This window comes from Tyto alba, unplaced genomic scaffold, assembly GCF_018691265.1.
Source record: "Tyto alba isolate M040663 unplaced genomic scaffold, T.alba_DEE_v4.0 Super-Scaffold_6, whole genome shotgun sequence".
NCBI classification, from domain to species: Eukaryota; Metazoa; Chordata; class Aves; order Strigiformes; family Tytonidae; genus Tyto; species Tyto alba.
Genome location: NW_024881327.1, coordinates 9175705 through 9203681, shown reverse-complemented (window position 1 = coordinate 9203681; position 27977 = coordinate 9175705). Strand labels below are relative to the sequence as shown.

General features: G+C 37.7%; 1 protein-coding gene across 7 annotated transcripts in view; it reads right to left on the bottom strand.

The window, feature by feature from the left end:
* The window catches only part of FBXW7 (F-box and WD repeat domain containing 7), a 191462-nt gene that overhangs the window by 89100 nt on the left and 74385 nt on the right, over positions 1 to 27977 (bottom strand). For all 7 annotated transcript variants that reach the window (XM_042807634.1, XM_042807639.1, XM_042807637.1 and 4 more), the window contains exon 2: positions 15586 to 16143. In XM_042807634.1, coding sequence (XP_042663568.1) covers positions 15586 to 16074 — 489 coding nt within the window. In that variant the 5' untranslated portion in view covers positions 16075 to 16143. The remainder of the gene's footprint in view (positions 1 to 15585; positions 16144 to 27977) is intronic.

Genomic DNA, 27977 nt, shown 5'->3' with positions numbered 1-27977 from the left:
TGCAAAAGCTAACTTTTTCCAAGGTCACAAGAAACATACAGACTATCTACTAAATTGCATCTTGGCAAAACTATATAGTATCAATACTAATGATGCTATCATATCATTAAAACATATACTTAACCATGCACATTAAAAAAAAAAAATCCTACTGTATTTTGACATCCCTGTGAGCGTACATAATCATCTATAAGCAAAGGCCTATATTATTTAGCTTTAATCCACAAGCCTCCTAACCTTATTTACTGTATATGGGGTCTTGTTGTCATTGTCACATTTCTTTAAACTATCTTTAAAGCACATCTTCATTTCTTCATTAAACGTTTCAGAAAATATTCCAGGTATGTAACAGAAATCCAGCTGCATCATCTTGCATTTTACAAATATTCCAGAAATGTCTGCCCAGTACTCACTGGCTATAAAATGACATGTTGGATAAGCAAGTTTAACTCTTTGGTCTAGTCAGAATTGCACCAGCTGTTAAACAGAATTGCTACAGCTGCTCTGGAGGAATTTATTTGCTGACCACTTATTTATGCTGTTGTTGCACCTTTAAATAAAGCTGAGACAAGAATTAAGAACTACAACAACAGGTAGAGAAGTCATGCAGTATTTAAAACTGGATTAAAATGCAAGTCAAATTCCCAGCTGAGGATAAGCTGGGGGAAGGGAAAGCAGGTGAGGAGGCTGCTTTTATGAAAGATAGGAAAAGGAAAAGTTCATTTTCCATGCAGTAATTAAGCTTTTCTTATCACTGTATCACCCTTCCGTGCAAAATGCAAGGCTTCCAATGAGAAATTCTCTACTTATATACATACATGCACAAAATATACACAAAGCAGTACCAAAATATTTTTAACATGATTATCAGTTTCTGAATAGTGTCCAAAAAGCACTGTCAAAAATTAGGTTTGGACTTAGAATTTTCTTCCTTTCTACATATTAAATGCGGAAAAGAACAATTCCCAAAACATCATAAAGGTGTTAAAAATATTTCTGCCACCTAATATACCTAAAAAAAAAAGCAATTTCTTTCTTCTGCAGTGAAAAATTCTGTCCTAGATACGGTTTATTCAGCATTAAAAGAAAATTCCTCTCGTATAAAGCCTGACAACACAGCAACACTCTTCATATTAGCTATATTATCTACTGCCAAAATAAAAGGTTGAATAATGTGAAGTATTACATTTTGTATGTTTGAAACAAAATAGATATCAAGGTCGATTTTGATACAAGATTGTGGTTTTTGTACTAGAATTGTAAAATACACATAAATCTAACAAATGCAACAACTGATTGTTACACTGGCATTCATTTGATAGCACCAAATTAAGCTATATAATCCTTTTCAGCTGGTTAACAGCATACTGCAAAGGGGCGTGAGGCTATTTATAAAGCTCAAAATATGTGAAGTGAAGAATGCCTAGACTACAGAAAAAAGCAGGTAGTCTGTGGAAGGGCTGGCACTCTTGTTTGGTATGGTTGCCACCTTGGTCTTTTATTTGTCTTCTTTCCTTTTTTCCCCACTCTTTTTTTTTTTCTTCCTCCTTTTAGAGGAAGGGGAAGCCTTGCCTGTATTTTTATTGAAATAACAGTGGCTTTGTCTGATTTGTTCAAATATCACTTATTTTAAAAGCTTATTTCACAGAAATTGACCTTTTGTATATGGACAACAAATCCAGCTTTGAGTTTACTGGCTGGCTGATACACTGACTTCAAACCCTGCCAGCAAAGAAATGCAGTGCAGCAGTAGCAAATTCTGAGTGGCACAGCGTAGAAAGAGTTTCAATAGTCTGTCCTCCAAAACAGATACACATGCATATATGTAAGCACATTATGCAGCACACTTGCTGTAGGACGTGTAATACTAGTGGCTTACACCAAAGCCAAAAATTGTACAGATAGGTGGATGCTTGAGGGCATCAACTGAAAGTGTCCTTGCTTTGGATGAAGTCCAGCTTAAAGAGAAGGAACAACATTATTACATTTGGCAAGAACAAGACATCCATAACGAACAATTTAAAGTCTGATTTCTTCCATTTAGCTGTGTCATTTCCAGTTTCTTAATTACATTTTTACTTACTCATTTTAATTAAGTGAATTATTTCCTGTGTGTTTTATAAAATCTGGCCAAGGGATCAGAACTGAAGGAATTATGACACTGGTAAAGAGTGTTCACTGTTTGTTGTCTTTTAGGTTTTTTTAGTACTCAATATATTTGAGTCAATAACAATCACAGTAGCTGCCATCATTAAGGGACACTTCATCATTTAAGTGAGAAGAACAAAGGGTCTCCTGCTCATTTCCAAACATAGATAGCCAGTGGCTGGATGACATAAGAATAAGAATGTGATTTGCGCTTACAGGAAACGTTGCTCATACTTTACTTGAAAGTAGTAATGACTTCTGATTATGAATAAGGTGGAATTTATCCCTGCTGGCAATCCGTGGTGGCGGTTGGTACATTTTTCTGCTTTAGCAGAGATACCAGGGATTGAACAAATGTATTAAAATTTAATAAGCATTAACAGAGTAGTATTTCATAACACAGCTGAAAAGCATAGCCACTGTCTCCCAAGATTGAATTACACTGAATATTACTAAAATTCACAATTTGCTCTTTTCATATTATGGAATATACGGCCAGGTAGAAAACATCAGCTTTTTGTAAGAACAAACATAAAAAAAGAGTAAGGTTCTATAAAGAAATAATTTGTTTGGACCAGCTTGACTTAGGATGGAAATCTCTGCACTTCCTTAGTAATTGTGTCCTTCTCAGATCCTCTACCTCTTCCCGATTCTGGTTGTTACAAACTAAAGAAACAAAATTTAAAATTAGCAAGAAGAGGATAAAGGAGAAATATGTGAGAATTAAGAACAGAAGAGATAATATAATCACAGAACGGTTTGGGTTGGAAGGGACCTTAAAGACCATCTAGTTCCACCCCCCTGCCCCGGGCAGGGCCCCCTTCCCCCAGCCCAGGGGGCTCCCAGCCCCGTCCAACCTGGCCTTGAACCCTTCCAGGGAGGGGGCACCCACAGCTGCTCTGGGCACCCTGGGCCAGCGCCTCACCCCCCGCACAGGGAAGGATTTCTGCCTTACAGCTAATGTAAATCCACTCTCTTTCAGTTTAAAACTGCTACCCCTTGTCCTGTCCCTACACTCCCTGACAGAGTACCTCCCCACCTTTCCTGTCCCCCCTTAAAGCACAGGAAGGCCACTCTAAGGTCTCCCCGGAGCTTTCTCTTCTCCAGGCTGAACCCCCCCAACTCTCTCAGCCCGGCCTCACAGGGGAGCTGCTACAGCCCCCTGAGCATCTTCATGTTCCTCCTCTGGTCCTGCTCGAGCAGGTCCATGCCTGTTTTATGTTGGGGGCCCCAGAGCTGGCCCCAGCACTGCAGGGGGGTCTCCTGAGAGCAGAGCAGAGGGGGAGAACCCCCTCCCTGGCCCTGCTGCCCACGCTGCTCTTGATGCAGCCCAGGACACGGGTGGGTTCTGGGCTGCGAGCGCACATTGCTGGCTCACAGTCAGTTTTCCACCCACTGATACCCCCAAGTCTTTCTCTGCAGGATGTCCATCAGCAATGTTTTCCACTTGTATTTCGATGATTATTATAGAGATACCCATCTATGCACAAAAACTCACTGCTTTCATCTTTAAAATCTCAATACCAACTAACTATATGTTGTACTACATAGAGTCAACGCACACAAAGTTTATTTATAGAGATATTTTTAACATAGAGCATGTTTTACATTAATTTGGTGAAGTCCTGATCTTCTTTGTCCAGGACAGAATGGCCAGAACTCCAGCAGAAATTGCATGAAGTTGAAGTTTAAGCTGTCTTCATTAACCACACTATGGACAAGAAGGGAGAAGATGCTTGCAACAAAGAGAACAGTTTATAGAAGCACTGGTTCTAGGTTTTATAGGGATTTTTCTAATAGAAGTTGCACCTTGAAAAACTGTAAAACATTCACATGCAACCTAAACAAAACAGCAAATTAATAAATTACACAAAATGCATATTATATCATTACTATACAAGCATAGCTTCATGCACAGATAAGACACCACGTACTACCAAAGAAAAACAATTTATGTGTCAAAAATCATCCTCTGTCAATAGACATTAGATGTTGTCTGTTCAAATATTCTGCTAAGACAGCTTGGAAATTTTGGGTTTAAGCATTCTGCCTGTTCAGAAATGATTAAACTAGCAAAGAAATTGACATTGGCCGGTTTTCTTCCTTATACTCAAGAATGTGTAAAGATATGTAAATTACTTTACTGTGCAGTTTGCTGAATAGCAACATGATCTGCAGATAATAAAAGTCTCCTACAAAAATAAAGGACATACTGCTATTTTGCAGATTACAGTGAGTAAGAAATGCATCAGGAAAAAAATGTTAGTCCTGCAGCAGCTGTTAAATGTAATTCTGGTCCTCAGATCACCTTCTGTTCCTCCAGCCCTCTAAGCTAATTTCTTATCTCATAATTTTATAAAACATCAGTGAATACAAGAAATGTCTGGTCATAACTCATATTTTTAAATGTATACTTCATATTCATAGCGAAAGCAATATTTAATGCCATCCATTTGAGAAGAGGGGGTGTCAACAAAATTGAAGATGAACTCACCAGCAAAAGTTTTACTTTCTTCACACTTCGATTCACCATTTGCATCAAGTTTCATAACCAGTAATATCAATTTCAGTTAAACCCCAAAGGTGAAGCAGCTTAAAATTGACACTCAGAGCAACAGCATCCACTGATAAAATGCTCAGTAAATACAGCTGTATCACTACAGACTGGAGATATTTGGGCTAATGATCACATCAAGCAACAACACCTGCCACATAGTCAAGAACAACATAAGGAACAAATGGCATATTTAAGTGGGGCACAGCTCCCAAATGTATTTGTTAGACAAGCCACGTATCCCAACAGAGTAAGCATACTGCAAGTATTCTCAAGCACATTTTCATGATTTCTACTTCATAATGTTGTTGCCATATAACTGGTGAGCTGAAATAGTATTACTGCAATTCTTTTTTTTTCTTTTTTTGTAAAAAAAACAAACTAATTTTTATTTTGAGAGCAAAAACCATGGAGGTGCCTATCTGACAGTGATTTCAAAACCTATGAAAAAGTGCGCGACTACAAGAAATTGCTTCAAGTAGTTATCCTGAAGTTACCAATTTAATTTATTCTACATAAAGTAAGCTGATATGGCAGTTTGAGTAGCACAGGCAAGTTGCTTTCCAATATTTACCTTTAAGGAGCTCTGCATAGGCCAAGCAACTAAAACACAGTTCAGGTCAATACAACCTTATGGCAATGCATCAATTCTGATCCAGTTTAAACGGAGAGCCTGTTTCCCTTCCTCAGCCCACTGCACACCCCACCCCTGTAAGGTGGCTGGCATCCTTTCTGCTTTAGGGAACTGCTGGAAATATGCCTGTGAACAACCAACCAATACGGCTACAAAAGAATTACACCTATGTTCAGGAGGAACTACTGGATGTGTCTGGTAAGAACCACCAGGAAATAAGGAAGGTATACACTCTGAGATGCAGGCTTCACGGGAAAAAAGGTGCAATTGTACAAAGTCAAATAGCTTTACAGACAAATTTGTCACAATCAAAAGCTCTGTAGGTTTATTTTCCAGTGTGGCTAGTTGAGGTAAATCCCTTGACTGGAGTTGAAAGACTGACTTCGGTCATTGGCACAAAAGGAGAAAATTGCTTGTGTCTTACTCAGCTAGGTCTAGTAAGCAATCTTTGTAATGGGAAACTAAATCAGCACTATCTCTTTCCACATCAAAAAATATGCATCTTGATGTAATGACAGACAAAAAAAAAAAGTATCAGTGAAAATCTACTTATTAAATACAATCTTGTAGTCAAAACTATGACCCAAGCTGTCAGCACCAATGTTTTCTGTTAAAGTACTTTTCTTTCAGGCACTGAGATTGACTTTCCTTTCTATACACAATTACTTATTTCACAAATTATGCATTAGAACTGTCATTTAATTCTGTAGTAATAGTTGTAAAAATGCTATGAAAAGAGGTAAGACACCCTTCATTAAGGGAAAAAACAGAATTTATTATAGAAGAAATTCCTGTCCTTTGACTGCAAGTGACATTTTAACATAACAGTTAAATTTAATTACTAGATATTTCAAGAACTTTGCATGAGAAAGCTGAACTAGATAGCCAAGTTCTTAGATAAGCCACAAACTATATCAGGGACAACCACATTACTACAAGCAGAGCCCACATATCAATTAGCAAGCTTCATGATCTGCATACACAGTAGGGAAAATTAGCAGAGCAGCAATTATTTAACACCAGTTTTACCTGCAAATGAAAGTGTAGAAACAATTCTACATACAAAAGGCAAAAGTACAGCTAAACCTCTGCAAGCCTTGAACAGCAGATGAAGCCATTACTTAACACAGTCAAGCAAAAGCGGAGCAAGTGAGAAGCACTTCTCAAAGTGTTGATATTTGTAGTAAAGCAGCATGCTGCAGGTGAGTACACAGCGGGAAGAACTTTGATATCTACAGAGAAACAGAGAATCTGCATCCCTTCCATGGATGCTTTAATATTTAACAAACTACATCTTAATGACAGCTGCACAACCTTTCCAAATGACCCTTCATGCTTGGAATCATTAGCAACTAAACTGTGTAGTATCTAAATGAGAAAGAAGTCAAAGGTTAAAAGTGTTGATTGATATTGACCTCTGAGAATTAATATTTCTAATGTTGTTACAGTCCAATATAAAAATAAGGCTCTATCAGAATAAGAAAAAAACCCATTTTTTAAAAACAGCAAAACTTGCTCCAAAATAACTAAACTGTCATGGTAATGCAAAAGTAATTCTTAAGGGCAGTTGTAAAGACCATTTATTGTTTATCCTAAGTAATTTATTTACCTTCATTCATTGCACTTCAGTGTTGTAATTTCAAATAACCAAAGGAAGAGAAAATTTGCCAGTTCCTAAGCTTTTAAAGAGAGTGATGTGAAAGAAGCTTTAATTAAAGGAGAATCCCAGGGAGAAGCAAGAGGAATAAAATTATATTGCCAGTGTATTGTTTTATTTTTACAATCAGAGTGATTCTTAACATGTATCCTTTCTGACACAGCTTTAGCAAAATTATTACTTAGTTTAAAAACTCTTTAAAGCATTAACTGTTAAGACAACTCAGGAGGTTAAAGGCATGAATAATCTACATACCCTTTGTGTGATGTCTGACAAAAAAAAAAAAGTAAATCTTTTTGTAGTATAAAGTTTTTCTATACATTGCATTCTTATCACAAAAGCCGTCTGAAAATGTTTAATACTTATTTGCTGAAGGAAATATTCCTAGATCATTTCATAAACAGATTTCTTCACAAATAAAAACTATTGAGTCCTTCTGTTCCAGTCGTATTTATTCTCTAGACTTAAAAAACATGCTTCAGGTTTTAGCGGCAAGAATGGGAAAAGCCTTTGCAAAGTCCGCAGAGCTGCAGCAAAGCAACAGCAGCCCCATCTGCTGTTCAGAAAAGGAGAAAAATACTAACACTTAGAAATCCATCACTCCACTTACAAAAATATTCCAACCTTTTCTCAACTGCATGTACTACCTGTACACAAAACAAAAAAAAACTATTTTCAAGGATCAGCATTTCTCTAATCATCATTTATTTACCCCCTATCCCTACAAAGCTTTTAGTCTATTAACATTCTGACAGCAATTGCAGACTAATACAGGAGTCCCTTTTCACTTCATATATGCACAAACTGCCCAGTGTGATCTTAGTTTTCTTTAGGTTTAAAAATTAATGCTATCCTTCCACACAAAGTCACAAGCCACTGAAAAATAAATCCTTTATATCCTCATGGCTCTATGTACTAGCTTGGACCAAGCACCTCACAGTAAAAAACTGCATTCCAGCCTGTGCTATTTGAGAGTTCAAAGCTACATGTGTGAGCATGGCTGTAGATTTGTTTCAGAACTTGAGAGATGGGTATTTAAGCTCCAAGGGACTCTACCCTGTCGTAGCTCCACCAAAGTCAACCCAGCTTATTTGTTCTGCCTCTCCCCCCTGTGGTCTCCAGAGTCAACAAACAGTGAAGAACAGGCACGCTCAAAAGAGTACCATTATTTACACACGCATGCCTAGTGACTTGCAGACAAACAGACAGTATGATACCTGGAATCAGAGGATGCTGCAATCAAAATACACCATTTTTACAAGAAAGCTAAGCTGCTTCTCAGTCTTTACCACTGTTATATGTAAAGCCTTTGACATCGTTTCCCACAGCATTCTCGTGGAGAAACTGGCTGCCCATGGTTTGGATAAGTGTATTCTCCACTGGGTAGAAAACTGGCCAGCTGGTCGGGCCCAAAGAGTGGTGGTGAATGGAATTAAATCCAGCTGGCAGCTGGTCCCAAGTGGTATTCCCCAGGGCTCAGCACTGGGGCCAGTTCTGTTTAGTATCTTTATCAGTGATCTGGATGAGGGGATCGAGTGCACCCTCAGTAAGTCTGCAGACGACACCAAGTTGGGTGGAAGTGTTGATCTGCTTAGGGGAAGGACGGCTCTACAGAGGGATCTGGAGAGGCTGGATTGATGGGCCGAGGCCAACTGTATGAGGTTCAACAAGACCAAGTGCTGGATCCGGCACCTGGGTCACAACAACCCCATGCAACGCTATAGGCTTGGGGAAGAGGAGCTAGAGAGCTGCCCAGAGGAAAAGGACCTGGGGGTGTTGGTCGACAGCCAGCTGAATATGGGTCAGCAGTGTGCCCGGGTGGCCAAGAGCACCCTGGCTTCTGTCAGAAACAGTGTGGCCAGTGTGACTAAGGACGCGATCGTCCCCCTGTACTCGGCACTGGTGAGGTCGCACCTTGAACACTGTGCTCAGTTTTGGGCCCCTCACTACAAGAAAGACACTGAGGTGTTGGAGGGCGTCCAAAGAAGGGCAACAAAGCTGATGAAGAGCCTAGAGCACAAGTTCTGTGTGAAGAGGTTGAGGTAACCGGGGTTGTTTAGTCTGGAGAAAAGGAGGTTCAAGGGAGACCTTATTGCTCTCTACAACTATGTGACAGCAGGTTGTAATGAGGTGGGTGTTGGTCTCCCAAGTAACAAGCAACAGGACAAGACTAAATGGCCTCAGGTTGCACCAGGGATTGGCTATTAGGGAAAACTTCTTCACCAGAAGGGTTGACAAGCACTGGAACAAGCTGCCCAGGGAAGTGGTTCAGACACCATCCCTGGAGGTATTTAGAAGATGTGTAGATGTGGTGCTTAGGGACATCATTTTGTGATGGACTTGGCAGTGTTAGGCTAACAGTTGGACTTGATCTTAAAATTCTTTTCCAATGTAAGTGATTCTATGATTCTGTATGTTATATATATATGTTATCTATTAAAAAATCATCTTATTACTTTTAGTAATGAGGCAAGTGCTCAAATATGACAACGGCTAAAGGGGTATCGAAGTGGGATTTGTGCTTGTAGATCCAACTATACAAGAATTTTTCATATTCATTTACCTAATCTGTTTTCTGGTTCTTGGGGAGCTCAGGTTAACCAACAAAATCACCATCACAGCCCACGACTCTGCAACAAGCAAACCTGCATTTGAAGAGGACACTAACTTGGAAAGTTAGTGGAGGGTTCTGCATGCATAATGTCTGACCCCTTACGAGTCACCATCACAATCCAAATAACACAGAGATAACGTTTTACATTCATATACCCTAATTTGCTAAGTTGCATGACAGCCTCAATAGAAGGAAATAAACGTCTAAGTAAAAGGGGTTTTGTTGCAAAGACTTCTGTTGAACAGCGCCTGTTATCCAGAGGATTAAGCATCTCCCATAGACAGGCTCAAACACTCCTGACATCCCTCCAGACAAGCAGAGCAGACAAATGTTTTTCCTGAAACCGAGAACAAGAAAAATGGCCACCTACTAGATAACAATCCTCCTGTTCTGCCCACTCACTTGGATTTTAAAATTAAGGTCCTCACAGAATATGTGAAAATACCTTTAGTACCTTCTGGTGTATTCTCCCCTCAAAACACAATTTGTGGAGAAATATGAAATGGCTCCTGGAATCCCACCTCGAGCAGGAGGGCATGGCACGAAAAGAAGAAATTATATGAAAATTCAAGATGGCATCTGCCTGAAGTGAGAAGCATACTTTAAGATGAAAGAGGGCTTCCATTCTCCCCCAACAACTGTTTCCTACACATACAATTTTTTGCCATGGACACAATAAATTGCATCTTCTGGTTTCTATATAGTCTTCAGATTGTTTTCCTCTTTTGCCAGAGATCAACTTCAGGCATGAAAGCAGGAGTAAGAAAGGAAACATGCCTTCATACCACAATTTTACCTAGAGCATGTATATATCTGCCTCTGGGGATCTCACACCTGCTGTTCTGATATGAACTAGTTATAGTGCTTGATCATTGAAATCTGTGACAATATTTGCTGGAATTAATATACTTAACACTTCTTAGGAATCCACTGGTTTATTTTTTTTTTTTTCTTAATGATTGTTTCCTAACTGAGATGGCTTTAACATTAGACACATTTAATATTAAAAGTATTATGTAATGTAGATTTTTAGATAAACTAATAGAACAAAGTTAAAGTCATGGTAGCTTGGGTATAAGTGATCTTGCCTTTTTTCCCACTTGCACAAAATACATCAAACCCAAACCAAAGCTGAATGAACCTGTAAATTATTTTAACTGTTTAGAAACAATTTCTAAAGTAATCAAGAAGCCATTACTCCTCCAAATGAGAAAGGTTCACAGCAGTTAAAGAAAAACAACTCATCTTGATGGAAACGGAAAGCTTCAATTAAAAACAAATTTAAGTATATTGAAGATGACAGTCGTTAATATTCAAAAACTATGAAACTGGGAGTTGTAGAAATACTTAAGAAAACAAAAAGGCACACAAAAATTTGAACGAGTAAAGATGATATATATTATGATCAAAATTAACTTTTAAGAATTGGAACAATCAAAATATTTTAGAAATCTCAAATAATCTAACGATATATAGAAAAAGAATTAGAAAAGGAAACAGAGTATAACCTGGATTACCATAGGCTGAAACCTAGGTGTCAGTCCAAGAGAAAATAATACAATGGTTGACACAGAATAACAGCTTTGATGCAAATTTTTCCATATCATCATACTGGTTATCACCTATGTCATAAACATCAGTTTTGATAAAGATAAAATATGGGTGGCATGATACGCTTGTTAATACCACAATTTCAAGAATACTAACACGGACAGACAAACAACTTACATCTAAAATAAGCAAGAATGTTAATTTGCATGAGCTATTTCCCAGTGATGGTGACTACCAAAATACATTCCTGTCCTCACAGTGCTACAGAATTCCACATGTACTAAGGGATAAAAGCATTTAAGGGCAGTGGCTATGAAATATGTGATGCACTATAAATGTATTTGTTTGCTTATGTTGTGGTTAATTGTTACACGACTATTCCTAAGGAACTCGAGTAATACAACATCATCACAGAGCACTGGAAATGGATGCCACAAATACAATGCAATCAGTGTCAGCACCAAGTGCGTGTTTCTTTAAGAGTCCTGCACATATTACTTACTTTGCCCTCGTGTGCTATTTAATATTTTTATATAACAGACATGACATTTGATAGGACACAGATCAGCTGGAGTAAAAATTGACAAACAGGAAAGGATCTGATGAGATACACTGGATGTGAGAAAACTTTAGTCTCTTTAATACAACCAAGTGTCAATTCTTATCTCTAGGTAAAAAGGACACAGGCCATACTTACAGAAGAGAAGGCTCTCTGAAAAAGTCTTCCATCATGTTAGATAAGTCAAACATGAAATCCCAATGCAATGCTGCAGTTAAAAGTGTTAACAGAATCATTTGTTATATAAACAGATAAATATACAGCATGAGCAAATTTTAATTGCCACTGGTACAGTTGCTACTGGAGTTTTCATCTCAGGTCTGATATCTATGATTCAAGATGGATGTTCAAAAATCAGAGTGTTCAGGGAAGTATCATAATGAGAATAAAAAATAGAAAAATATGCCCAATGGACACAGACATTATTTACATTTAAGAGGCCTTTCAGAAGTGAGTTTGACTGCTTTATGTATGAGGGGAAAAAAGAACGCTTGTTAAACATCTCTTCAGTACAACACAAAAATAATAAATTGTAATGGTCAAAAAACAACTGATAACAGGAAGAAGGCAGAGTAGAGTAAAGGCACAGAAGTTTAAACACTAGTGATAAACTAAAACTATTAACCTAGGCTTGAGATAGACTTGTCTTGCTGGGCTGTTTCCTGTTTTTAAATGGTGAAGTTTTTCTAAAAATATTATTTAGCTTGTGCAAGAGTCAATACAGATCAGTCTCACATTTTATGCAGGAAATCATAACAGTTAACCACAAGGACCCTTCTGGATTCCTGGGTGTTACTGGTGAATGCAACAAAGACTCTCCTGAACCACCACCCTCTCACTTCAAGTGCATATGCCCTTTATTGAGAACATTTCCACAATATTATGGCAACAATTATCTCAGTTATTTGCATGGAGCAGTAGTATGAGGCAAACATTTGTATATAAATTTTTATATACTATATAAACATGACCTAATCCATGAATATGCATAAAATGTATTTATAAATATATAAATACATAAATGTAATGTTTTTTATGCTTCTGGTGAAGTTTACCAGGTAGAACACAGCAAGCTTGCTGCTGTCAAGTGGAAGTCCAGGTGACAGGCAGCAAATACAAGCGGGATACATATTGTGGTGTTACATGGGAACCTTGCTATTTCCTTCCTTAACCACACAGGATCTCTCAGGCCAATAACAAAAAAAAAAAAAAAAGCCAGATTAGCAAGAGACTTTATTCAGCAGTTTATGGGAAAAAGAATAAGGAGTAGAAGGACGTAGGACCAAGATAGCAAAAAGTTGAGATGAGGTGCACAATGACACCTACAGCAGTAGCAGCTGCTATTTCATTCAGTCTCACTATTGTCTCTTGGTACTTGGTAGCAATGAAAACTGCGCATTGCCAATACTGCTATGTACCACCAGACCAAATTGGTTACTGTGTTGGATCAGGAATGCATGCTTCTGAGGAGCCAGGTTTACATCTGACACACAAACAGTGAGTAGTGAATTTAGCCATCACAGCCGATACAGGTGGAGTACAGCATACAGCAAGGGAGCAGGTAATTCAGCCAGAGTTATGAGGAGAACTGTGCTAGACTACAGATGCTGAGAAACATATCTGAAAAGCTAAAAATAAGTCTATCAGGTTCCAGTCTCTGAGGATGAGTCTATTTTCAATAGGTAGAACCAGGAATCACTTGTAAATACAACTGACGAGTCTGCAAACCATCCTTTTTCTTCTCAAAAGCAGCATATTTATTAGTCATCTTTATTGTTACTCTGGTAATTCATTCATGCTCGAGCACAGCTATATTTCTACAACTCTTCTTAACATAGAATGTGTTTCTATGGGTAAACATTGGTTTATTAATGAATTGGCAACATCAATGTTGCCTTACGTCAGTCTTACTGTGTAACCATGACTTAAAGCAGTGCCAGCTCAAGCAGCTTTCTAACCTGTGATGATCCTCTAGGTACAGTTAAAACTACCTAAAATAGAGTCTCACCATGAATCAAGAACAGTTCCCAAGTATGGTTCACTACCTAGCTCCCCAACAGTTCTTGCACCAGCACAGCCTGGGGACAGAGCACAGATGAAAACGGCCAGCACTGCATGAAAACAATATGCAACTATCAGACCACACAGAAATTGTGCATCTATACAAAACTCTTTCAGACTACTTCCTTCAGGCTAAACCATCTTGTGTCAGTTAATGTCAAATATGCATTAAAAAAAGAAAGAAAAAACCTTCATTCATTATTATTATTGAACATGATAAAAAAAAGCTTCAGAACTGACCACCACTGAAAACTATGCTCTGCTCTATCTGTATACAATTTGAGTATGGTTATTTACAGAAAGTTTCCTATTCAGAGACATAAAAATATAATTTTTAGTGTAACCATTTCCTACATTAAGTATCAAGTCCATACTGGATGTAAGTGGTTATACAATACCCAATAAGTCATACTAAATCCAGGAAAACCAAAGCATTGGAATAAAACCAAGAATTATAGTTGTAAAAAGCCAACTGAATGACATGAAGTATGACAGTATTTCATTCCAAATTAGAAAGCATATACTTCAGATTTATCAGCAGAATTATCAATAGAAAATGATATAATTTACTAAAAACTCATGAAAACATTATGACTTCAAAAATGGAAGATGTTCATTGAGATGCTTTTAAACACACAAGTTAATGACATACTAATGACAAATAATACAGAACCAAATGTTCATCCTATTCACCTGTCCTAATGCATTTCAAGACTTATTCTCCATCTCTATACATTTATGTTCATACTCAAACACACAGGGAACCCTGTTAACCTATGTTAATTGATTTTTTGTAGTTTTGTTTTGGTTAACTTTTTTTTTTTTTTATTTTAAAAATTTGAGGGGGGTTTGTCATTTTGTTTGTTGAAAGGTGAGGCTAGGTGTTCTATTACCAATTAATGATTAAGGAAAATAAATTGGTACATACGATTAGGAACAACTTTCTTCCACAAGAACACTTGCCTGCTTCTCTTTTTTATCAGTCAGTATCACATCTTTCATTATTCTTTCAGTTTTTGCTGCTGCTTAAACTTAACAGAATTCCTCCTTCCTGAAGAATTTGGAAAATACAGTGAACTACTAATGTACACTGGAGCTAATACTCTAAATGCATTTTTTTAAATTTAAAATGTTAGGTGATATAAGTAGCAATAAATATACAAATATTTATTACCAAATTCTTATTGCAAATCAGAAGTTCTCAACAATTATTGCAAACAACTTACAAGGTCCTCACAAGCATGATACCATACATTATGTAATGACTGTAACTGAATGACTAGCTAACACTTTCTTTAACCTGTATTTTGTCAATGAACTCACTATAAACCTGGCCAGAAGGAAGAACTTGATGTTTCCGTAATATTCTACCCGCTTGTTTCATTACAATGTTTTCAACTAAATGAACCAGATGCTCTCAGAGAACACCACATGTGCACAATTGCTTACCTTCCCTCTTGCCTGCTTTGAGAAGGAAAATATCATAAATAATGTCAGAAGGGTCTTAAGTGTATGAGTTTGCATGTACAAATATTTGTAAAGAAGCACCTTGATCTTTTGAATGTGGTCATCAGAGCTCTATTCTTTAAAATATATAGGAGTATTTGCTAATGTCAAAAGCATGCAAACAATTTGATTATTAAAATAGTATAATTTTTGTGGTCTGCATACATTCTTTATAATGAGCTCTTTAGGAAGTAAAATATTTGCTTCATTGTAAAACTTCAGTTTCCGTTAAATATGCAAGTTATTTTCCAAAATCTGGAGTTAATGAGGATTAAGAACACCAAAAAATGTAGTTTCTCACCTTTGTCTTTATGTAGAATGGCGATGACTGGTGAATGGGCAAGTCCATGAGGCTATTGGAATTTGTGACACTGTTACTGTTAGCATGTTCATCTTCTCTACTGCTGTCATCGGACTGATCGAAATCATCACTCTCTTGGTCCATTTCCTCCTCCTCTTCCACCTCCTCCTCTTGATCACCAGCATGTTCATCATCTTCTTCCTCTTGGTGACAAGTGGATTCTTCCTCCACTGTAATAAGTCTATTGTTATTCTCTTCTAACTGTTCCTGCTGAGACTCATGCCTGTCATCAAATCCAGGTTCTTCTCCTCCTATCTCCCCATTCCTCCCAATGTGCTGCTCCTCTTGTTGTCGTCTTTGCTGCTGCTCCTCCTCTTCTACCACCCGATTCATCTGCTCCTCATCTACTTGGCTTGAGGAAGCATTACCTCGAAGAGATCCACCAGTTCGTCGCCTCTTGCTGCCCACAGAGAGCAGTTCCTGATTCATTTCCAAAAGCCAGCTTGCTACTTCTTGGACCTTGGCTAGGCTATCTGAAGATGCAAATGCTTTCACATTCTAAGGAGACAAAAAAAAAAAAAAAAAAAAAAAAAGTGGGCAATCAGAAAAGTTACATTTTTTATTAGATAAAGCATTAAAAACTTGTTTCATTGTATTACTCCTGACAACTTCAAATTCCAAGAAACAAGGAATAACTTCTAATTGACACGCAACTGAAAAAACCCAGGCTGCAGACAACTTTGTGGCAAGAGAGTTACTTCTACTATCAAACAGTCTGATCATGATTTCTGTAAGCACCAGCTTCTGCAAAATTCAGAACGACTTGCCTTCCCAGGGAATCCACAAGAACAATTTAACATTAATGTTAACAGAAGGATCCAAGTATGTGGTATTACTCGTTAAAAATTGGACAAATATAATTTTCAAATGGCATTATATTTTCCTTCTCATTTGATTACAGATTTCACATATTACTCACAAATTATGAACAGTTTTTGGTCTTATGCCTTAAGAGCAGGCATATTTTCAGGTATAACTGAAAGTTTAATTTCTTGTTAATATGATTTCCTTTTGGATAAATGAAAAAGAGAACAGCCTTATCACTTCCAAGTCTTAAATAGGCCACAGATATGCCCAGTGGTCAAAAGCAGACATCACTAGGCAGCCTGGGCAGCCCAGAAACTGCACATACCTTGCCTGGCAAAAATCACCATTAGAAGTTAAGTCCTCCAAATTCTAAGAAGCTAGAAGAATTGTTAAGAGACTCTGAGAAGTTAAAAAATTGCCAAATTTATGCGTATATCACTAGAGATTGAAAAATACTAATGCAATTTCCAAATTATCCATGCATTCGGCTACACAAGTGCATGCAAGCAATATACAAGAACAGAGGGATAGAACACAGTCTGCCTAGGTCTTAAATTTGGTATTAGATTTCCAGCTATAAAACCTTGAGACTGGAACATCATGACTTCAGTTCCCCTAGATTCAAGTGATGTGTTGAGTAGGTGAAGTCAGACATGAACTCAACAAGTAGCCAGATCCACGGGTTGCACATGCAAATGTGTGCAAAGAGAAAATAACTAGCATTTTTATCTGTGTAGAACCACTGTCCTTGGGTGTCCATAAACCACAGCACACACTCAGCAGGCTACGCTGTGAGAGAGATATTCAGAAAGCACAATAATACAATACTGGAAGGGAGCATGACTGCTAAGTCCCCTTGGAGTAGAAGCAGTGAAGGAGATAAGTTTCAATGAGAACTTCAGTACAGGAAAATAGTCTCCTAACCTCTCCCACCCACTTACCCTCTTATTTCTGGAAAGTTCCCTAGCTCTTATAGTTAAAAAAAAAAACAACCAACCAACCAACCAACCTAGAGTTTTGGATGATGGAGGTATAGAACAGATAAACCCCAACTATGCTCCATGACATTTCTAAAAACATTCAACTTATTGGTGAGGAGGGAAGAAAGTACCAGAAACTATAGCTCTGAGGCAATTTTAATTCTGTTGTATCATAAAAGCTACAGAAACACATTTACAGATGTTTTTCAAGTCTCGCACTGAGGATCTGTAGATAGGATTCTGCACACTTACCCATTCTGCCTCAGGGAAACGCTACTTACATCCAGAAGATGTGGTTCTCAAGTTTCCACACTTGTGCTCAGATAACAGTTGCCCCCAAATAAAACCTTATGAGCCCAAAGGCTGAAATACGTGTTCCAAAGAAAGTGTCCACTAGCAATTAGCTCCAATTAGTGAATGAGAAGCTAACACCAAAAGACAATTAAGCTCCACACATCAAGGCAAAGGCATGATGGAAGCAAGCAGAGGCTGTGCTGACTCCTGCTTTTACCAGTGGGGAAAAAAGCATTAGGGCACTGGGGTTCACATGGCCCAAACCAGAAGCTAATGACTCCAACCTTGAGTGCAAGGGGCACCAAAAATGAACATGCTTTATTTTCTATATAGCAAGTAGCACTGGAGAAAGAGTGCACTCTTCATGGCACCTAAGAGAAATGTTTTCACTTAACATTTTTCCCCAAAGCCCGGAAATCTCAACGTACCAGAGTGATGTTTAATAACTCCATTTCATCAAATGTCAAATTTGGTTGCATATATAATCTGAGGTTAGTACAGCCTATTTATCAGACTTGGTACATAGGTTTGGCATTATGAATATGACAATACTACATCTTATTTTCTCATGAAAAGAGAAAAGATTTGGATTTTGTGAAGCATTAAATCATGTAAAAATCAGTAATCAATAAAAAAAAAGGACCAAACGAGATTTATATCTTTACAATCTAGCTATTCCAGCTTCTACCACAAATGATTGTCTAAATAGTCATGAAGCTTAAAAGCTTTAATCATGTTTTTTCAGTATCAACAGCATTATTTCAAATATATGCATCAATTATTTGTTTAGGACTTACTTGATAAAACTGCAAATGCTGTATTTGTTCCCATAATTTAATACGTAGTTTCAATTTGTATCTATAAGCAACCAACATGGAAGGCCAGCACTGAAATACTTAAGTAATAAAACATATGATTCTGATAAATGCTTAATTGACAAAAATACCACCATTGTTACTGTTAATATACGCAAATGAAATTCCAGCCAATTAAAAAAAAATGAACATACTCTAGTACTAATATATATTTTTAATTATTCCTACTTCTTTGTAGTGACCACCAATTCACAAAATTAGCTTCAGTCATAAGTGATTACAGTTTTACTCTGTATTTCAATGAATAAATTCAACTCGGTTTTTCCAGAAGCCTATAAAATGCATTATCAAAATTTAATTACAAGCAGTGCCACATCAGAAATCATCAATATGCAAAGAGGTGATGCATTCACTAAAGAACAGATGGATGTACATTATCTGAGAGATTTGAAACATTAAAGCTGCCTTCTGTCACGTAAGTGCTTTCAGAATTAACTACTGTCAGCTAATACACAAGATACAATCATTTCCATACATGAGGCAGATAAGGAATAAGACAGGATTATTATTTTGCAGGAAGAAGTGTATTTACAAATCAACTACCAGAGAACTAAAATGCTGTGTTTTCAGCTACTACAGTGCCTCCATTTATACTCTCAGCACCCAAAATGACTGAAATCAGCTGAAGCCCAGCAGATCCACAGAGGAAAGCTATTGCTTTCCAACCCACCTCAGATTGCATAGGGATTTTTGTCGACAGACACCAAAACATTATAGTGCAGTGGCAACGTTTTGCATAAACATGAAAAACTCATTAAACGTGGTCAACAAGTCTAGCTTGGCAACTCCCAGCTAAGTTTCATGACACTTGCAGCTGGTTGTATGTAAAAGCATAATACAAGGAGTCCCTAAGGAAAACGAAGTCCCTAAATGGATCCAACTGTAACTTCAGAGTTGATGAATGCATCCCCCACCTATACTGAAGATTAACTGCTGCTTAAGCAGAATTCTTCAGCTTTATCCATTAAATCTGCGCAGCAGATAGATTATAAAAATAACCCAGAACAGCAGTTGCTCAAAACCACCTATAAGAATTGCCAAGCAACACTGGGAAACTACAGAGAAAACTCCTCAGGTTCATCTAACCACAACAGGTTGCATTCTGTACCGAGAGAACGACCACTTCACTTCTTGCTTTATTGCTGAAATATCTCTGTCCCTCTAGTAGATACATAAGTTGTTAAACATTTTTATCCTATAAAAACATGTAACTGGGAAAAATTGGGAAATCTCCACCAGTACTGCTTTTTTCTGATTATTCCTTTTTTTATCACTTGAAACTATGAAGAAAATAAAAAATTAGGTAGGTGCAGAAAGGTGTGAATGAGGGGTAGAGGGCGGTGGGGTTTATGTTTTTACCACAGTATAGCAGAACTTGAAAAAGGTTTTAAAGAATTAACTTTGAAATTAGAGAGTTAGACTGACTTGGGTACTAAGTCATGCAAATACTGATCAGGACAGCAATTAGTGAAAAGATAGAATAGTTGCAGTCACAACATGGTTTATTGGCAGTGGATGCTCCTAAAACAAATCTTTCTGAGATTACAGATGTGATGGACAAAGACAACTGGACTAACACAAAAACTTCTGTAGATATTTGATTAAATCCTGCCTAACATATTAATATAAAGAACCCAGAAGAAAAGATGAGATATATTAACCTCTGAATTATAACTGAGGTAAACAGAAAGTAAAAAAAGTGACACGCCACCCAAGCTAAGAATCTCCTATGATTTCATTTCAAGGTCCAAATCTACCTTCTGAAAGAAAAATAAAATCCTTATAAGCACACTGTGCCCAAGACTGGCACTGGCTTAGTTGGTAACTTAAAGCTAGGTCTACATTAGTGAGCAGTGCAGTGCAGCAGGGGCAGGCGTGCAAAGCTGAGACTCAGCACCCACAGGATACGGGCTCTGGGGAGGGGAAGGGGCTGTTGTTGCCAGACCAGCTCTGACCCCCATGTTCTGGTTTAGTTTCACCCAGAAGGTGCCCTGGGACAGCTGTGCTTTAACGCATTCTGTTAGGGAGCAGGTGTGGACAATCAGGAGTTGCACTTCAGAAGCCTGCTACTGATCCAAATCCAAACACACAAAGCGCAACACATCCAACAGTGGGTATGCACCGGCACTGCCAGCTACCTAGGACCTGTTAAACCCATTTGAAAAACATGCATACAAAGTGAATTAAATGCACTATCAAGCAGGTAGAAATAAACAACATAAATAACACTGATAAGATTGCAGACCATGTTCTACAAAAAAAAAAAAAAAAGTATTTTGAATGTATGGTGATGATAGCTAACAATGCAAAACACTACAAGCAAGCAACCTACATGCTGTATTAAAGAAAACGTTTAATATATTGACCTGATTACTGGCTACACAGTTTGCATATGGGAAAGATTTTGAACAATATCAAAGTAACAAATCAAAACAATCAACATGCTATATGTGGAAACTGAAACCATACAAAGTCAAATGAAGAATCCACCCCCTTCTTTTATAGGTTATGGTAGTGGACAATTATTCTCACGCAAGAACTTAACAATGACAAAATACTTCAGATAAAGCCACAACTTAAACTACAGATATGAGCTTTAAATAAAAGTTACAGGAGAATAATTTTGCTGCATTACACAGGATGGCAAACTTGATCATAGTTACTGACTCCTAGTCATAAAATTCTGAGTTGAATACATTGTACAGAAGAGGAAAATAAACATTCTGCGTTTCATCAGCACAGAATATTGATTAGAGCAGGATTAACATACAGCTTTAAAAACTTTCAATAGCTTTTCATCAAAATAAAATAAATCATTAACAATACATCTCATTCTGAAAAAATGCGTCTTCTAAGAACAATAAACTACTTCTTCCAAACATATACACACCTCAAATCTCTCAGTCAACGACATTATTGATGGCTCCAAGCTCCAAAGCAAATCAGCAACTAGAAAGATTCTCTGCTCCTGCTCTACTATCATCACCCTACACAGTAAAGCTCTGCCAACACTTCATGGAGCAGCACACATAACTTTCCTGATGGATTAGAAATCATCCTGATCCCCGTTTCACTCTCTCTTGATACTTCAACAATCCATGTTGTTTATTCAGTGCAAAGTGGTCAGAGTACCCAACACTAAATGAAAGCGCTCCTCTAATTACTTACATATGTCAAACATAAATCTGACAGCACACAAAAAACTAGGTTTAATATTCATTACATTTAAAAAATACCACAATTAAAGTTTCCTGTGCAAATTTAATTAAGCCCAGCTGCCTCTAATCTTCTTGTGTGGCCAGGTTTAATTATCCCCCTCCCTACTGTAATCTGGCCCCAACTTTGTATCTACCTTCTGAGACTTTTCATCAAGTCCTTGCACCCTGACCTCTCCTCCTAAATGTTTCTGAACAAAGACAATTCCAGTTTTCCCACCATATGTGGTCTACTGTAAGATGTCTCTCCCTTCTGTTTACCTGCTCCTATTAACCCCACAATCCTATTTCAACAGACCTCGTCCCTTCTCTCCCTATTTCATCATCCAAAACTACTTTTTTCTCCCAGCACCCCCTCTCTAATTCCATGCCTTGGTCTCCCAACCCCTTTTGGCCTGCAGTGCTTCTTTACAGTCCCAGACACTTTGCTCCATTCTGATCCATTCCCTGCAGAAAGCGATGGCATTTAGATGAGAGACAATATGTGAGTACTAAGAGCACGACAGAGCAATGTCCCTTGCTATCACTTATGGAGACAGACACAGAGGAAGCCATTAAAAAAGAAAACAGTTTTAACTCTGGGCTGGAAAGACAAAGGGGTATGGGGGACCTAACATGTAACCCTCCCTCTTTCAGTAGACATAAGTATTTAATATAGGATAAAATATGAAATAGCACACAAAACCCACTAGAGAATGAGAATACAAAAAGTAGTTTAGGAAATGAGTACTTGCTACAAGAATTTATATATATTTAGCAGTACTTAAACTGAGTGGCATGATAAGGAAATAGCAGAGGTAGAAGAGAGATGAATGGAACCTCTCGAGCAAAAGTTTAGAAGAAACAGCTTAGGATACAAGCAGTCAACCTACTTACTCTTTAGATTATGATAAAATAAGTATGATCATTTCTAATTACTTTATACAGATTAAGATATTTTATATCACTAAGAAAACAAGGGTCTAGTACCCAGGTCACATTCTCCTGACCTTCAGCTATATTCATACATAGATTTCCATCTGCAGATGTCCAAACCCGCCTTAAAATTCAACTGCTGAATCAAAGATAAGATTTTCTGTTCAATAGGTCTTTGTCCTGTTAGTGTGAAAGAATAAATTCTTCCATTTTATGGATCTACAATTTATTCTCTTATTTTTTCCGTAGTGTTTCCACACAATCTCCATTTGTGCACATTTAGCATCACCACAGAACATTAACTTTTAATGTCAATTCCTTATTCAGAAACAAATAACATTGTATTGCATGAGTAAGCGGATGAACAAAACTCTTTTCAGCCGCCACTGCAAAAGCCCAGTCTCTTCGATACAGGTTGACTTAACCCTCACAGATAATGACTGCGGGTAGAGAGCAGGAATATTTGCAAAAGGTGCAACACGCTTCATTGCTGTGTACAGGCAGGGCACACCCGGACCCATCCCATTCACGTGGCAACACGACCACCTGCGGGCTTCACGCACATACAAACACCAGAATCTGGATGTATTACAGCTGAAATGGATTCCACAGATTCTCCCCGCAACAGCAAGAGGAGTGTCAAGTCTTAATGCTTTAAACCAAAAGACTTTTTATGCTCTCCTCGTGCTCTCTTCTCAAAAACTGGACTCCTCTGGTTAAAATTTCACACGGCATAGATTAACTCAGAAAGACTTCTTGAAGAGGGGAAGGAAAAAAAAAAAAAAAATCAATGTCAGTTAAAATTGTAGCAGTTTTTAACATACTAGCACAGAGAATCATGCTATAGAAATGTATTATTTAATAGAGACCTGATGACAAAAAGAAAGCAATCAACACATAACAGGAAGAGAGAAAACTACTGATTTTTTTTTTCTGTAAACACTTTTCCATACGTAGTTCATTACCTCAATTCTTGTATTTGAAGTGTTAAAAAAAAGACTCCGTTTTCCTTCTTTCAAAAAGGAGAAAAATATCATAGTAAACTATTAGTGAATAGTATGTTACACAAGTTATGTTTTTAGCCTAACATTTGACACTTCAGAAAATTAGGATTACTGTGAGATACTGTGGTAAGGACAGGGTGGAGATAGGAGGGAAATGCAAAAGTGAGCCATGAAGAAATTGTTGAAAGTCTCCATCACACAGTAATAAGAAAATTGTATTTAAAAGGAAAAAAAAAAAAAATCAAAATCCTTACCCTCAAAGCCATATCCCAACTGGCAAGTTATTAACACCAGTATAGTGTTATCGAACAAGTGGGGAGCTCATATCTTTTTATCATGAATCCTGCTCATACCTCTTAGCTCCCTGAAAGTCAAGACCAACAGTAAAATTGCAAAAGTTGCTCCTTAGTTTTAATTCTGCATTGTTATGTTTTGATTAAGAAGAGTGAGTGGATATAATTTAGACTAAAATCATTTAAATTCCTGGAAAGATATCATGGGAGGCAAAACTCCACAGTAGGAGGAGATCAGTGTTATGACTGATCTTACTGTGTTCATATAAATAATCATGTTATTTTTAGTATTTATATTAATAATGACTGTTATACAGAAGATGGCTGGTTTGCCTTTTCACTAACAACTCTTTAAAGAAAAAGGATTAAGCTGTAAAATGTGACAAGTTAACTATCATGTGCAACTAATGAAAGGCTTCTCTCCCCTTTTCATCAGAGAAGGGAAAGCAGAGAAAAAGCTGAGTTATTTAAAGGGTGCCAAGTTTTCCAGCAACTATTGAAAACAAAACAGGCAAGTCTTCCATATAATCCTCCATGCCTCTGTTTAATCTGCAATATCCAGCAGCGTCCATTTTCTCACTGAAAGGACCTCTGCACTAAAAAAGCAAGGCGCCCAATTTTCAATTACATTGTCTTAACCTTTCTGCTTTGACAACCATACCATTACTTGGGTTCCTATATTAAAATTTTTACCTCCCCAAATAAAAAATTATTACCTTGCATAATTAATTAACATCTGTTTTTTCACAAATTAGATTACTACAAGAAGCCTATAGTACTATTACTAGAGATATAGCACAAGCACACTTGTTTGCTCAATTTAGAACAGCAAGTTTCTATCTGTTAATGTTTCAGAGTCATGTAAACTATGCCTTCTGTGCACACTAACAAGGAAGAGTTTCTTGCCAGAAGCAAACATTAGATCATACTTATAGCAACATAAACAGAGTATCTTTAGTTACATTAGTTGAGAAGCACACAGGCTGAAAAATTCTCAGATTAGAAAAATAGGCAAGTGGTTTTTTATACTCCCTTCAAATTTAAAGATGGTGTCGCATGCCTACTTAGCAAAGACTACAAACATACAAAAATCATTCCAACTCTTACTTCATGGTCAACAGACATGTAATATAGAATTTCTCCACAAAAAAAAGATCACAAATCCCTTACAGCATAACAGGAACCTAACCAGTCCTTAAAACTTAACAGGTTTGGATAATTTGGGGGTTGAATTCACCCCTCTTTCCCAAAATTAAGCAAACAAGGTTTGTAGGTCTGTGGTTGCTGTGATAGCTTTCCAAGCTGGCCCAAAGTTTTCACAGACTTGTGCTCCACTTCCTACGCATGCCTTTCTGCCCCCAAACCAGACCACCTATATTCCCTACAACAAAAGCCCTCACGGTCAGTTTTTCAGCATCATCAACAGCACTGCATGTGGGGACCTCCCCAGCTGCCCAGACAAACAACTGCTGAGGATGGTTTCATGCAGCTCAAGCCCTTTCATCCACAGGAAGGGAGCCACAGGAGTGGTAAGGCTGACAATGATAGTCTTGCTTTCTAGCAGTGAAGTTCAGTTAAGCTATGCTGGAGTGTTACTGTGTCATGGAAAACTCCACCGGGTTAACACACACACATTAAGCTATAGGTACCAACAGAAGAAACTGGAAATCTCAACTATGAAGTCCAGAACAATCGTTCAGTAACACCTGAAGTAAACAGGCAATGTGATTACTATGCAGAAACAACTACTTTCTTCCTACTTATCTAGGCTAACAGGGATTTTATCTAATAGACAAGAAGCAAGATCCAATCACTGAATGCTGAAATGAGAAAAATCCAAATGGAATTAACTATGAGGACAATTACTCATCGTAATAGCTTACTAGGAAGATAGTAAATTCATCACCACTTTAAGTCTTAAATTAGAAATACATTCCATCTTAGTTTAACATACACATTCAGCAACAGCAGAACACGCAGCACACGCGCAGCTACCCGGGCACAGTTAGCTGACTGTCTCTCCCTGCGAATATGCACAACCAAGCGCTGCTGTTGTGGCCTCCTTTCGGCTCCCACAGCGACATACAGGCAAAAACGCGTTACCGAACTGCTGATTAAAACCTGCCCAGCTCCGGTGCAGTCTTATTTCACAATCACCGGGCTTAACACACAGGTTAGTATGTTATAGCCAAAACAGCCTTAATACACATTTTCCTCCTGCATCCACAACGTTGCTGAACGTGGCCCTGGGGCTGGGATGCATTTCTAACGGGAAAACCTACAGAACTTAGTAGTACGATATGCTAAACCGCTTTACGAATCCATTCACACAGTCTGTTACCTAGTGTGGTGTTGCTTTGCAAAGCTGTATCATAAGAGCAATACATCAATAACTTCCAAGCAGAGTTGCTCATTATTAATGCAAACTATTCTGAAGGCAAAAGCAAAACAGCATTTGGCAGCAAGAACACTGCCATTAAGACATTTGGTCTGAAAACCTCACAGTGATTTATAGGGTACCCAACTGACTTCTCTGTCTCAGTTTCTTTCCTGTCCACTAATCGTAAAAGTCAGTTTGGGTACATTTCCCCAGATTATGGGGTTTACTGATACTGAATTGTAATTTTACCAGATGGCTGGTGTCAGCTTCTGGCAAAACGGTAGCATGATTTCTTGGACTGAATCTCCAATTCAGATGCTGCAGAAGTGCAGCACAAACAGGCAGACACACAGAACAGCAGAGTTAGCCAAAAAAAAGGTCATCTTATTACACAGAGCAGAAAAGATGGACCAGAAAAAGGTCATCTTTAACTGAAGTGGGGGAACAGACGTTGAGGACAAATAGCAACTAAATTTAATTGAGTTTAAACTTAATTTAGTAAATTTAAATGGAGGGAAGGGGAGTAAATTAACACCAAGTACTAAACAAACCCCACCTCAGAGCTGTTTGAGACAGACACCTCTAATGTGGAAGGGCAACACACTAACAGATGGAAACAAATATACCCTTTACACTGAAAAGCATTCTAGTGGTTAAAAAGACAGCAGGATTGAAGCTGAGGAAAGTGAGAATCAAGAGCAGTGACTACTATTTGAGAACATTTGTATGTGAACAATTGAAAAAAGGTTAAAATAAATACTCCCTTTTCAAGCAGCTCTACTTCTAATTGCCAAGAATAATCAACTCCCTTTACTCCCAAGAAGCTTCAAGGCACAGAACAATATTTTCAAGCCTCTTAACAATGACTAATGGAGAAGCAATGCAGGTTATCCTACAAAAAGTGCAATCTATCTATTCTGTTCCGACGCAGGCTTCTGCATCAGACTAACCTTCTAGAAAAGACTATCAGGTTATTGTAAAAATAAAGAATACCCTACCAGAGATTAAACAGCTATCTATTAAGTCAAATGCTATACTTTTTTCAATGTTTAAAACTTTTAAAATTCCCAGTCCTTCTATATTATTCCAAGCATACAGGGAGATCACAGATGAGAGAAGAACAAAACCCCCCAGTCTTGACAAGCTATCAACATTTTCTGCCTCAAGATCCACTGTGGACAATGCTTATTCCAGGCTATTGCCAAAATTTTCTATTTTAATTTCCTGTTTTCAGTTGTCTGTTCTTTAAAAAAAAGTCTGAAGGACTATTATCTGTAATATTCAGCTGTCATGTAGTCCTAATTGCTAGGAAAAAAATGAAGTAATTCTATCAGTACTGTTAAACCAGCTGGGAGTAAAAGGCTGTAATATATTATGGACAAAGATAATTTCTTATTTGTGTTTAGTTTTACAGAGTTATAAATTGAATTTCTGAGATAAGAAAAGGTAGCTGGGGATCAGGTTGGGGTAGAAAACATGCTTTATGCAGGCAACACAACATATTAACATTGGGGTATTTTACTATTTTGGTGGGAAAAAATAACAGCTCAGCCTTATTCCCATGAGTTT